Consider the following 13323-nt stretch of genomic DNA (forward strand, 5'->3'; position numbering starts at 1 on the left):
CAGGCGCAAGTCGCGCATGCACTACCACCATCACCGCCTGCCACTACACCGCTGACCTACGCGGCCGTCGCTGCCAGACCACAGGCTCCATCTGTTTCTGGCGCCTACCGGGCCACCGGATCCTTCTACACGACGCCGCCGCCCACACGCACTGTGGTACCCCATCCTACTTCGCCGTCCGGACCTTCTGTCGTCAGCCCATGGCGCACCTTTGATAATCGGCCGATATGTTTCGCGTGCGGTTTTGCGGGGCATATAGCCCGCTACTGTCGACGTCGCAGCTTCCAGTCTCAAGACGGTGTGGCTTCCGCCAATTATCAGGCTGCCCAGCATTCCCAACGACTTTCTTCGGCTGTCGCTGACTCGTTTTCCCCTCGACGCCCTTTCGACTCACGCCGTTCGTCTTCGCCCCGTCGCCGATCCATCTCCCCGATGCTTCGCCGACCTAGCCCCGCACGAGAGGAAAACTGACAGCCGCAGTTCCGGTGGCAAGAACTGCGCTGTCGTCGAACTCTTCAAGACCTCTTCATCCGCCCAACGAAATTGATATAGTAGTCGAAGGTATCGCCGTACGTGCACTTGTCGACACAGGAGCCGTCGTTTCTGTCATTAGTGAGAAATTGTGCCGCAGTTTGAGAAAGGTGACCACGCCGCTTACGAATCTTGCCCTGCGTACAGCGACATCGCATTACATCACGCCTTCGGCTCAGTGCACAGCTCGTGTTGTGATTCAAGATGTTCGGTATGCCGTCAAGTTTGTCGTTCTTCCGCGATCATCCTACGACGTCATTCTAGGATGGGATTTTCTTTCAACCCATCAGGCCCTCGTAGACTGCGCTCGTGCTGAACTGACGTTGTCGAATCCGTGCCCTGACCTCGACGACCGCAGTCCCCCTAAAGTGTTTGCCGCAGCTGACGTCCACATCGCGCCTTTGTCCGCCGTCCTAGTGCCTGTGTTTTCGCCTGCTGCCACTAACTCTACTGTTTTGTTTCAACCATCTGTAACGAGTGCGCGTCACCGAACCTTCGTCCTCCCGTTTGCCGTCATCAAATTTTGCAATGGTTCTGCGGCACTTTACGCATGCAACGTCTCTGCTTGCCCGTCGCTCCTACTACGCGGCGAATGTCTGGGAGCCTCACTACTTTTGCTGACATTTTCGACGATACAACGCTTGGAGACACGGCATCACTTCTGCCTTGTGCCATCACTTCTGCAACTGACACAGCTGATCCTATCGACGTATTCTGCAAAGCTGTCGATTCCCACCTTACGCCTGTGCAGCAGAAACAGCTTGTCCAACTCCTCCAGCGTTTTCGAGCCTCCTTCGACCACAACCAGCCTTCTTTGGGTCGAACGTCAGCAGTTTTCCACCGTATTGATACCGGTCAACATGCACCATTGCGACAGCGTCCATACCGTGTGTCATCTTCCGAACGTCGTGTCATTGATCAACAGGTAGACGATATGCTCAAGCGTGGAATAATCCAGCCGTCCAGCAGTCCCTGGGCCTCTCCAGTTGTCCTGGTGAAGAAAAAGGACGGATCCATCAGGTTCTGCGTGGACTACCGCCGTCTCAACCGTATCACGCGCAAGGATGTCTATCCTCTGCCGCGCATCGACGATGCCCTAGACTGCCTACAGGGAGCAGAATTCTTCTCTTCCTTAGATCTGCGCTCTGGCTACTGGCAGGTGCCCATGGCCGAGGCCGATCGCGAAAAAAACGGCTTTTGTTACGCCCGACGGCCTTTACGAATTCACAGTCATGCCCTTCGGCCTCTGCAACGCGCCTGCTACTTTCGAGCGTATGATGGACACGATCCTTCGAGGCCTCAAATGGAATATTTGCCTTTGTTATTTAGACGACATTGTCATCTTTTCTACCGATTTCGCGTCCCATTTAACCCGCCTCGAGCAAGTTCTTGCTTGCCTCTCCGCTGCGGGACTGCAACTGAACCTGAAGAAGTGCCACTTCGCCGCTCGGCAGCTTACGATTCTAGGGCATGTGGTTTCGAAGGACGGTATTCTTTCCGACCCCACCAAACTTACAGCTGTTTCCGCGTTCCCAAAACCAACTACCATGAAACAGCTCCGAAGCTTCATCGGCCTTTGTTCCTATTTCCGGCGCTTTGTCCGCAATTTCGCTACCATCATCGCTCCTTTGACCAAGCTCCTCGCTGGCTCTAGTGATCTTTCGGCGTGGTCTCCCCCTTGTGACGACGCTTTCGACGAACTGCGCCGCATCCTCACGTCACCTCCTATTCTGCGACACTTCGACCCATCTGCACCCACTGAGATCCACACAGACGCTAGTGGTGTCGGGCTAGGCGCTATTCTTGCGCAACGGAAAGATGGCTTCCAAGAGTACGTCGTTGCCTACGCAAGCCGAACTCTTACCAAAGCCGAAAGCAACTACTCTGTCACTGAAAAGGAATGCCTTGCCATTATTTGGGCGATTGAGAAATTTCGGCCTTACGTGTACGGACGCCCATTTGACGTCGTGACTGACCACCATGCCCTGTGCTGGTTGTCGTCACTAAAGGATCCAAGTGGTCGCCTCGCCCGATGGGCGTTACGGCTCCAAGAATACGATATCCGCGTGGTGTATCGCTCTGGCCGCAAGCATTCGGACGCAGACGCCCTCTCCCGTTCACCCCTGTCTCCTGACTCTGCCAGCTTCCCACCTACTACCTGTGATACCACCGCCCTCACCATCTCCGACATGCCCTCTGAGCAACGCAAGGACCCTTGGCTTGCTTGCATTCTAGACATTCTGTCTGGTCGGACCCCTTCTCCATCTTCTCGGACATTGCGTCGGCAAGCCGAGCACTTCACCACTCGCGAAGACGTGCTGTACCGCCGAAATTACACACCCGGCGGCCGTAAGTGGTTACTCGTCATTCCGCGTCACCTCCGGTCTGAAATTTGTTCGACGTTCCACGACGACCCACAATGCGGCCACGCAGGTTTCCTTAAAACTTATTCTCGGATCAGGCTTCGGTATTACTGGCGTGGCATGTACCGTTTCATTCGACAGTACGTTCGGGCATGTTCCACATGCCAGAGGCGCAAGACTCCCCCTCAACACGCCGCCGGTGCCTTGTTACCTTTGCCGTGCCCTGCCCGACCGTTCGACCGCGTCGGCCTCGACATCTACGGACCCCTTCCCAGCACTGCAGACGGTAACCGTTGGATAATCGTTGCCGTCGACCACCTCACACGGTACGCCGAAACTTCACCCATTCCTTCGTCGACAGCAAAGGACGTTGCCACTTTTATTCTCCACAATCTCGTCCTTCGTCATGGCGCCCCTCGAGAGTTGCTGAGTGATCGCGGTCGTGTGTTTCTCTCAGACGTGATCACAGCATTGCTGCGTGAGTGCCGCGTCGTCCACCGCACCACAAGCGCCTATCATCCTCAAACCAATGGGATGACGGAACGCTTTAACCGCACTCTCGGCGACATGCTGTCTATGTACATCTCGTCAGACCACTCCAATTGGGATCGCGTACTACCGTTTATTACTTTCGCTTATAATACCGCCATTCAAAGCACTACTGGGTTCTCCCCTTTTTTCCTACTTTGCGGACGCGAGCCTTCTTGTACTATGGACACTATTCTTTTGTACCGACCCGATGCCTCAGAGTCCACAACTCTATCCCAAGCAGCTACATATGCTGAAGAATGCCGCCAACTCGCACGCACATTCACAACACAAGACCAGGGGCGCCAGAAGCACCACCACGACGCGTCCACTAGTACTACTACCTACGCTCCTGGCTCGCTCGTTTGGCTGCGTGTGCCGTGTACTACTACTGGCCTTTCCTCCAAGCTGGTCCCCAAGTTCCACGGTCCATATCGTGTACTTCAGCAGACTTCGCCGGTGAACTACCTCATCGAGCCACTGGAACCATCTTCTGACCATCGCCGCCGTGGCCAGGAAATCGTTCACGTGTCCAGACTCAAACAGTGCTATGATCCTCCTGTGTTTTCTGGCCCCTAGGTCGCCAGGATGGCTCCTTATTGCGCGGGGAATAATTGTACTGAATGCGAATGACAGACGCTCTGCTGTTGTGAAAGAGAAAGACGACAATCGGTGGCTGTGGTTGTCGCTCGCGCTCGCGCTCGCTGGTAACCTGACCTGACTTGCAAGAAGCCTTCCGCGACGCAACGTGTAGACCTGCTTGAAGCAAAACACCCCCATTTGAATATATATATTTAAATATATCTCTTCTTAGGCTTCGACGACAACGACATGGCTTTATTTTTTTTGTATGTCGTTGTCGTTGTAGTTCCGCTCAGAAAAAGTATATATATATATATATATATTTAAATATATCCCTTCTTAGACTTCGACGACAACGACAACGGCGCAGCATTGTGAAGTAAATAAGAAACGAAACAAAAGTTGTGCTTTTTTATTTTGCTTTTATTAAACAGAACGATCTATTGCGGGAAAAATGGTACCGAGCGTAGGGTTCTTGAAGCAACTTCTTTTGATGCATTAATTTGAGCTTGCGCCATCTTCTGCAGCTCTGCCTTGTGTTCGGTAACTTCGGACTCCGTGCGAGCGAGGTTGACTGGACGTCCGTGACGTGTGAGGCTGTTGTAACTTGCTTTGATGTTTTCGTTGGAGTGACGCAAGTAAGGCCCCACGTTCGAGGGTAAAGTAACACTGTCGGCAACTATGGTGTCTACGTCAGAGTGAACCACCAGTTCTGTGTCAATTTGAAAAAAGGCGGCAATGTCTTGAAACGTTTCAGTACTGCCTGGGTCGTCCTTGTTAGACTTGCTTACTGCCAATACCACAAAACTCAAACTTGGTTGAATAGTTGAGTGCGCCATCGTTTTTAAACCTCGGGTGAAGTAAGTATTTTCCATAGGGTCCAAACTTCACGTGGCGTGTGTGCATATCGTCGGGTCGAAGCCGCATAGTGATGTTGGTATCTGGCTTTTGCTCGTACGATTCGTTGTTTGACATGTTGCTAGTGGTGTAGGATACAACGTCAGCAGGCAGGCCAAGGTGTGTACGAGTTAGCAAGTCGTTTCCCGCGTTATAAGTTGGACCCATCTTTAGCCATGCGTCACTTCCAAACTGGTACTCATAGTTGACTATAGGTGTGCCCACGTGACCTTTGAACGGAAACTGGTTTACGAACTTGGTCAAGCGGGGACTTGCCTTGTCAATGTGAATAAAGTCGTAAGCAAAGTTGTGACGTGGTACACCCATGCACGCAGGTATGCTCTTTTCGTCATCGCCATCGTGATCCTCGTTTCCGGGTGTGATCTTTAGACCCCAGTAGCTCTTAGCCAGATCCGAGTGGTCCTTCTCCTGAAATGGTAAATAAGACTGTGGCTTCATCGGGTTGTTTGTCTCGCCTTTCTTCACACGACACATGCCGGTATCCAAGTAGTGGTTCAGTCCGACGGAGCTAAGGCCATAAACTAGCATGTCAGAGTTGACGGGTTGGACAACCGAAGAGCCAGTCTTCCATGGCGTGCGTAAACCATGAGGGGTTACCTTGACAGAGCAGCTAACAGCTCTTGTGTGAGCTGGTAGGATAAGGTAGGTGCCGTGAGGAATGTAAACATACGGCCGGTCCACTGGCAAGCTTGACAGGCTAGTCAGAACTCCTGGAAACGTTTTCTCGGTGTCATAAACTAAATTGGTCTTCAGCATTGCGTAGGCCCATGTGGTGAGTATTTTGCTGTCACGGAAGACTGTGACCACTCCGTGGTCGCGAGGTACGCGCAAAATCTGCTGAACGAACTCTGTCGAATTTTCACCGTCACCTCCAACTCCTGCTCCGCCTGGACGGGTGGGGGCGTCTGAGTGCATCTGCTGCGACATCTGCGCACCTTGCGCGTCGCCGGTAGTTGAGTCAGGCCGGTATCGCTTTGCGTCTGCTGTATCTGATTCCCCGTTATGTGCACGTTTCCGTCTATCTCCTGGCATTCCATAGAGACTACGGCCCAAGACGTATTGTTCCACAATATTCTTCGTGCCCAGACCAAGTGCACCTAATGCGGAGTGCCAGTTACCCGTGCGTCTAAAGTCGTTCAAGAAGAGAGCCGCAGATGCCTGATCAGCAGCAAAGACGTCCTCGTGGCTCGTGGCCCGCTCGTAGGCTTCGTCGTGTGACTTGGCTATGCCGTCGTCCTCGTCCACCGGAGCTCCGTTGCGCTGTGGATTCCCGGGACCCAGGTACCGGTGGCCTGGGAACAAAGGCATACTACTCTGGTTAGGAGATGTACACATGGTAGCGGTAGCGACATCGACGACAGCTACACTCTTAGCCGCCTCTATTTAATTGACTGAACTGAACTGAACTGACTGACTGACTGACTGACTGACTGACTGACTGACTGACTGACTGACTGACTGACTGACTGACTGACTGACTGACTGACTGACTGACTGACTGACTGACTGACTGACTGACTGACTGGACTGACTGACTGACTGAATGACTGAACTGACATAAAAAAAACAAAACAAAACAGACTGATTGAGCCGAAAGCTTCTTTTTTTGCGCTTGTCGGTGTCGGTGTAGTCGGAAAATGCAAAGCATTGACCGGCAAGCTGATGACGCACTTCCGGCAACCGTCCCATCTGCTTTGCGTGCGGTTGCGCTGGTCACGTCTCCCGCTATTGCAACCGCGTGCAGCCGCCTCGAGTTGGATCAACTGTCACCAACCAGTCCAGCCGCCCTTATTACGACCCCCCCGCCGCCTATGTCACCGACGGCACGCCCAGCTCCATCTACCCGCCGGTCACCGTTCCCCCGCCGCCGATCACTGTCGCCGATTCGGCCTCGTCCGGTCGCACGAGACCAGGAAAACTAGTCGTCCCAGTCCAAGAGGCAAGGGCTGCGACGCTATCGAACTGCCAAAGCCGTGAGCAAAGCCCATCAAACGTAGTAGACGTGTTTGTAGATGGTGTGCGCACATCGGCCTTTGTAGACAGTGGAGCTGCCGTGGCCGCTACGAAAAGTGACCACGGCACTTTCCGGGCTCTCCTTCCGTACAGCCAGCGCCCAAAGTATTCACCCGGCAGCGGTGTGCACAAACCGTTTCTTGATTCAGGACGCTCTGTACGCCGTCGAATTCATCATAATTTCTTCATGCTCTCACGACGTCATCCTGGGATGGGATTTTCTCGCCCGTCCCGACGCCGTAATTCGGTGCGCACCAGCCGAAATAGAGCTCTCACCATTCCCAGATTTGGCGCCGGCGGACAGTCCACCGGCTGCGACCAAGGTACTCGTCAAAGACGACGCCACACTTCCTGAAAACTCGTCAACGGCTGTGTCAGTCTATTGTACTGGTCTCGGTGACACCGTTGAACACCTTTCTCCATCTGACCGCGTTTTGAATAGGAAAGGGTTGCTGATGCCATTTGCGACCGTGCAAATCACTCAAGGCGACACCGATATTTTCGTTACGAGCCCATCCCCGTACATTGCTACATTGGTGCGAGGGGAATGTCTCGGCAGAGCGGAAGCCCTCGAAGACGCAGAAGTTATGGACGCACCGGGTGACACGCACTGCGCCAGCTCCCGTCCGCTCAGTGCTGTTTCCACATTGCTTCGTCGGCCGCTGATGTATTTGGTTCCTCGATTGCTGACAACCTTACATCGGTCGAGCGTTCCCAGCTTCTATGCCTGTTGGAAGAATTTTGTTCTTCGTTCGATGTCGCGCAAACGTCTCTCGTCCGCACGTCTGTTGTCAAGCATCACATCGACACTGGCGCCCAACGACCACTGCGGAACGTCCATATCGCGTATCGCCAGCAGAGCGTCGGGTAATTAACGAGTAAGTCGAAGACATGCTTCGCCGCGACGTTATTCGACCCTCAAACAGTCCGTGGGCGTCTCCTGTCGTTCTTGTTGCGAAGAAGGACGGCTCTGTGCGGTTCTGTGTGGACTACCGACGACTGAATAAGATCACCCGTAAGGACGTTTATCCCCTACCTCGAATAGACGACGCCATTGACAGCCTGCAAGGAGCAGAATTCTTTTCATCGCTCGATTTGCGCTCAGGGTACTCGCAAGTCCCCATGGCTGATGACACTCGACCGAAGACAGCCTTTATCGCGCCGGATGGCTTGTACGAATTCAACGTCATACCGTTTGGGCTGTGCAAAGCGCCCGCGACCTTTGAGCGCATGATGGATACCGTTCTGCGCAACTTGAAATGACACACGTGCCTATGCTATCTCGACGACGTCGTCGTTTTCGCCCCGGACTTATCCACTAATCTTCAAAGCCTGCGGTATGTTTTGACGCGTTTGAGCGAGACCGGGCTACAACTGAATCTAAAGAAGTGCCGATTTGCAGCACGGCAGCTGACGATGCTAGGATACATCGTGTCGAAGGACGGAATTCTCCCTGATCCAGCCAAGCTTCGGGCCGTGACAGAGTTCCCCAAACCTACGCCCGTCAAAGAACTGCGCGGTTTGGTAGGATTATGCTCCTACTTCGGCGCTTCATTCGAAAGTTCGCGACTAACATATCGCCACTGACGAAACTCGTCGGAAGTGACGAGCCCCTCCATTCCTGGTCGTCAGATTGTGGCGACGCTTTCGCAAAGCTCGGTCGTTTGTTGACGCCTCCTCCCATACTACGCCACCACGACCCTACGGCCCCTACAGAGGTACACACGGACGCCAGCGGTGTTGGCCTCGGCGCTGTCCTTGCGCAGCGCAAACCTGGGTTCCCAGAATATGTCGTGGCATATGCAAGCCGTATGCTTACTAAAGCCGAGACCAACTACACCATCACGGAGAAAGAACGCCTGGCAATCATCTGGGCTCCTACGAAGTTTCGACCTTATTTGTATGGTCGCCCATTTGGTGTTGTCACCGACCATCATGCACAGTGCTGGCTGTCGTCGTTGAAGGACCCCTCAGGCCGTCTCGCCCGTTGGGCACTTCGCCCGCAAGACTACTGCAAGAGTTGGCCGCCTGCAAGACTGGAAGAGTCGGCCCCGCCTTGTCTATCGCTGTCGTTCATCGTCGCCGAGAGTCGGCTAATAAACGTCTTTGCAGTTCCATGGGTTCGATCAGGTACCGAGGATGTGCGTTCCACGACACGGTAGAGGCCTTCGTACTTGGGCAGTAGTTTGGAAGGGAGGTCAGTTGCAGTGATAGGGACCGAGAGCCATGCGAATGCTCCAGGGAGGAAAGTGGGCGCAGAATTGGTGGTGGTCCCACCGCGAATGCTCTTCTGCCGCTCTTGGTTATGCGTAGTGAAGGTCTTGGAGAGTTCGCGACACTCCTCAGCAAGTCTGACTGTGGCAGAAATAGGCAGACATTCAGATCGATCCGGCTTGTAGGATCCGGCTTCTGTCAATTGTGTGCGACGAGTGCCTGCCGTACAATAAGAAAAAGGGCGAGAAAGCAGTAGTGCTCTGAGGGGCGATATTGTAGGCGTACGTGACGAATGGCAGAATTGCATCCCAATTTGTGTGGTCGGCGGTGACGTACATCGAGAGCATGTCGCCGAGCGTGCGGCGAAAGCGTTCGGTGAGGCCATTCGTCTGCGGGTGGTAACCAGTAGTCTTGCGGTGAACAACGTTGCATTCTTTGAGAATTGCTACGACGACTTCCGACAAGAAGACACGGCCTCGATCACTGAGCAGCTCCTGGGGTGGACCATGACGCAGCATGAATCGGTGGAGCAGGAAGGAGGCATACTTCGCGCGCTGTAGCCGCAAGGAGGGCGGCAGTGTCAGCGTATTGCCCGAGGTGGTCTACAGCGACGATGACCCAGCGGTTACCAGCGGACGTCAGAGGAAGTGGCCCATACAAATCGAAGCCAACGTGTCCAAACAGTCGGTCAGGGCAAGGTAGAGGTTCCAGACCTGCCGGCGACCGGTGCGTTGAAGATTTGCGGCGCTGACAATCGCTGCAGGAGCGAACGAACTTCTGCACGTAGCGGTACATCCCTGGCCAAAAGTACCATTGGCGGATGCTTCGGTAGGTTTTCGATGCCCCAGAGTGTGCACACTGCGGATCAGAGTGGAACGACTTGCATAGTATGTCAGAACGCAGACTGCGGGGTATTACTAGTAGTCACAGGCGGCCGTCCCCGTTGTAATTGCGTCGGTTGAGCAGGTCGTCGCGAATATTCTCCAGGAAGGTGGTGCGGTGAACCATAGGGCAGGTCGGCAGGTGTACATTTGATGTCTTGCTTTAACGTCATCCTAAGGCTAAGCAATACAAGTGGCAGGGAATCTGTCCAGTTGACCGTGTCGGGTTGCGCCTTTAAGGATGCTTTCAGGATCCGGTGAAAACGCTCGACCATGTCGTTAGCATTGGGGTGGTATGCTGTTGTCCGAATCCGCGAACTTCCCAGCAAAACCATGAGCTTCTTGAAAAGAGCAGACTTGAGCTGTCGACCGCGATCGGAGGTGATTGTAGAGGGAACGCCGAAGCGTGACACCCAACCGGATACAAAAACTTTAGCGATTGTTTCGCTTCTTATGTCGGGAATGGGAAACACCGAGTAAAATGGTCAACGCATGTCAGGAGGTAGGTGCTTTCATCCGATGGAGGCCGTGGTCTTAGGGTGTCGAGATGAATTTTATCGAAACGCTCCGAAGGCGGTGTGAAGGAGCCGTACGAAGAGCATGTATGATGATAAACCTAGGATTGCTGGTACTCCAACAACCACGGGTCCAAGCACGAACGTCTTTGTTAATTCCCGGCCAGAGAAAACACTGGGTGATAAGGTGTTGAGCATAGAGGTTGCCAGGGTGAGAGAGGGTATGCAAGGAGTCAAAAGCAGCGCGATGGAAATCGCTCAGAACAACTGGTCGAGGGTTTCCGCTAGACATGTCGCACAAGATCCGAATGGTGCAAGACGGAAGGTAACTTCACGAAACTCGATTGTCCCATGGCACATTCGTCTTCTGCTTGCGCTGACGCTAGGGCGCTGAAGTCTACAGTGGCCGGCGCCGCGGCGCAAGATACGGAATCTGTCAGGCGAGGGAGCGCGTTGGCTGCAGCATTCGCAGATCCCTGCACATGCCGAACATCGGTTGTGAATTCCGCGATGGAAGCGAGGTGACGACTCTCACGGGGCGAAAACTTGCATCTTGCAGAGTTGATGGCAAACGTCAACGGCTTGTGGTCCGTGGCGATGAAAAAACATCGTTCTTCAAGGACCGCATTCGGCGCGAGCACAGTAAACACTACCCGACGTCAACGCGGACTTCGAGCCTTGAGCACGCTCGCTCGGCGCCGTTGCTATGGGCACCGTGCATGTGTTACACTCTAAGCACGGTAACGTTTACTAAAGGTGCACATTTTCACAAATTTGTGTACTTATAAAATAGAAGTTATCTAGTAACCTTTAGTACCCGTTCATAGTATCGAGCATTCTCACGTAAAAATAGAGGTTACGTTGTACAGTACACGGTATATTGTTTACACAAAACGGCTTGCAGGAGATTTTATGCGGCCACATCACGTAAAAATAGAGGTTACGTTGTACAGTACACGGTATACTGTTTACACAAAACGGCTTCCAGGAGATTTTATACGGCCACCGCTCTGCGCCTCTTCTTTCCTTCGCTCTTCTTTCTTCGACGCATTCCAGGAGGTTACGCTCATCACATGCTTGGATCAGCCAGTTGTGCCACAGCAACGGAAGCACAGCCTTCCACTCTTTCGCACTTCGTGCTGCGCATGCCTCGTGTTTTTCCGCGCTTCCTTGTGCGGTTTTAATACACCGTCCATATACGTACGCTGAGAAACGCGAACCTTTGCGGAAGGTGTCAAATGGAAGGTGCTTCTCGGAACACACGCGATGGCGCATTGTAATCATTCAAGTGCATGACTGCTTATAGAACGTGACAATTGCGGTGACCAAGGCCAAACGCGTCGCCTTCGCTCATTAGAAAGAGGCAGCTAACAAAACATTCGCATATTCGAGGCGACTTGGAGTTAGCATGCACTACAGTAATGATGAACCGCGATTATTATTAAAATGTGGTCGACCCGTCAATATCAGTGAAGACCAGAGATTTTATAACAGTATCATGATATACGTGTCAGGCCATCCTCTCTTGGTCCAACTTCTATGCAGTTTAAGCATAGGCTGTCGTGATTATAACACTTCAATTATTTTTCTGCTGCTCGTGCACTTTCATTGACTGTGTTATTCGTGCTTATCAAACTATGTGTTATCCGATAATAAATACCAGCCGTCTATTTGTTACAGGGCTATTTGCGATTTTGTTCACCTTCAAATGTGGGATCAGCAATGGAAACGTGGATACTGACAAAATGTGAGGTTGACAAAGCAGGGAAGCTGCTGAAGGCCGTAAAGAAGTGCGCGGAGAATTAACACTGCTCCTCACGGCGTAGAGCATATTCAAAATTGATATACAAACCGTTCGCCATACGCCACGTTTAGTCAGTTTTACGTACTTCTCGCAAAACCCAAAGAACTGTCTGAAATCATCGCTTAATAAGTATAGCTGGCTGGTACGTATGTGCATATTATATACGAATGCTGAATGATATAAAGACGCAGTAAAAGCAAATGTATGCATACGCAAAAATACAATAATACCAAGAGCGCATACAAAGAGCCGCAACGCGGTTTTCTCGAGAGATAGAAATTGTAATGCTTAAACATCTACTTAATTGGATCAAGAGAGGATACTTGTCTGATACACATGGCACAACTCATGATTAGGAATATCTGTCAATCACCTGCCCTTCTTATTTATCGTTTTAGTGGCAGACCACATTTGAACAACACGATGCTTGTGGGCGAAGGTGTGACGTTATGATGCATGCAAGCTCTAAGCCAACTCCAAAGGAAATTGTTTTGTGCTATTCCTTGCGATGAGGGAAGCGTACATCTCTTGCCACGGACACCGCAACTGTTGTGCTCTAAGCAGACATGTACCAGAATTATTCCAAAGCTCCAGCGTGTGTATTCAGGACAGGGCAGGCCATATGACACCGCCGTGAAAGTTCTCATTACTCTGTGTACATATTTGTACGCTGCATAATAAAGCCGCAGAAAGAAGTACAAAAGATTAGGCGTGCACAGAAAGAAGCCCTAAAGGAAGAGCCACGCTTCTCTTGCTAGACGACACTTGGCTGGGCCGATCATGTGCGTAGCGAGTGGTCCGAAATGCGTCGCAGAAAGAAGATCGAAAGAAAAAAGACGCACATACCCATTGTTAGGCGACACCTGGGTCGGTGGGCCACGGATAGAGCGGTCATACTGAGTGGAGCCCCCTGCAAATAATACGTGATCAGCGTCGTACTTCTCCTTAAGTACACTAATGTGTGCGGCATACCA

At 52.4% G+C, this 13323-nt stretch overlaps 2 protein-coding genes across 2 annotated transcripts in view; one reads left to right on the forward strand and one right to left on the reverse strand.

The window, feature by feature from the left end:
* The window catches only part of LOC119394579 (collagen alpha-1(II) chain), a gene marked incomplete in the record, with an annotated part of 1710759 nt that overhangs the window by 1659796 nt on the left and 37640 nt on the right, over positions 1-13323 (forward strand).
* LOC125758674 (uncharacterized) lies at positions 4782-5849 on the reverse strand. The gene has a single exon (XM_049416114.1). The coding sequence runs from the start codon at positions 5847-5849 to the stop codon at positions 4782-4784; it is 1068 nt and encodes a 355-aa protein (XP_049272071.1).

This window comes from Rhipicephalus sanguineus, chromosome 5 (genome assembly GCF_013339695.2).
Source record: "Rhipicephalus sanguineus isolate Rsan-2018 chromosome 5, BIME_Rsan_1.4, whole genome shotgun sequence".
Classification (NCBI taxonomy): Eukaryota; Metazoa; Arthropoda; class Arachnida; order Ixodida; family Ixodidae; genus Rhipicephalus; species Rhipicephalus sanguineus.

Excerpts from the sequence above, each read along its gene's own strand:
- LOC125758674 (XM_049416114.1), bottom strand. The coding sequence starts at position 5,849 with ATGTCGCAGCAGATGCACTCAGACGCCCCCACCCGTCCAGGCGGAGCA.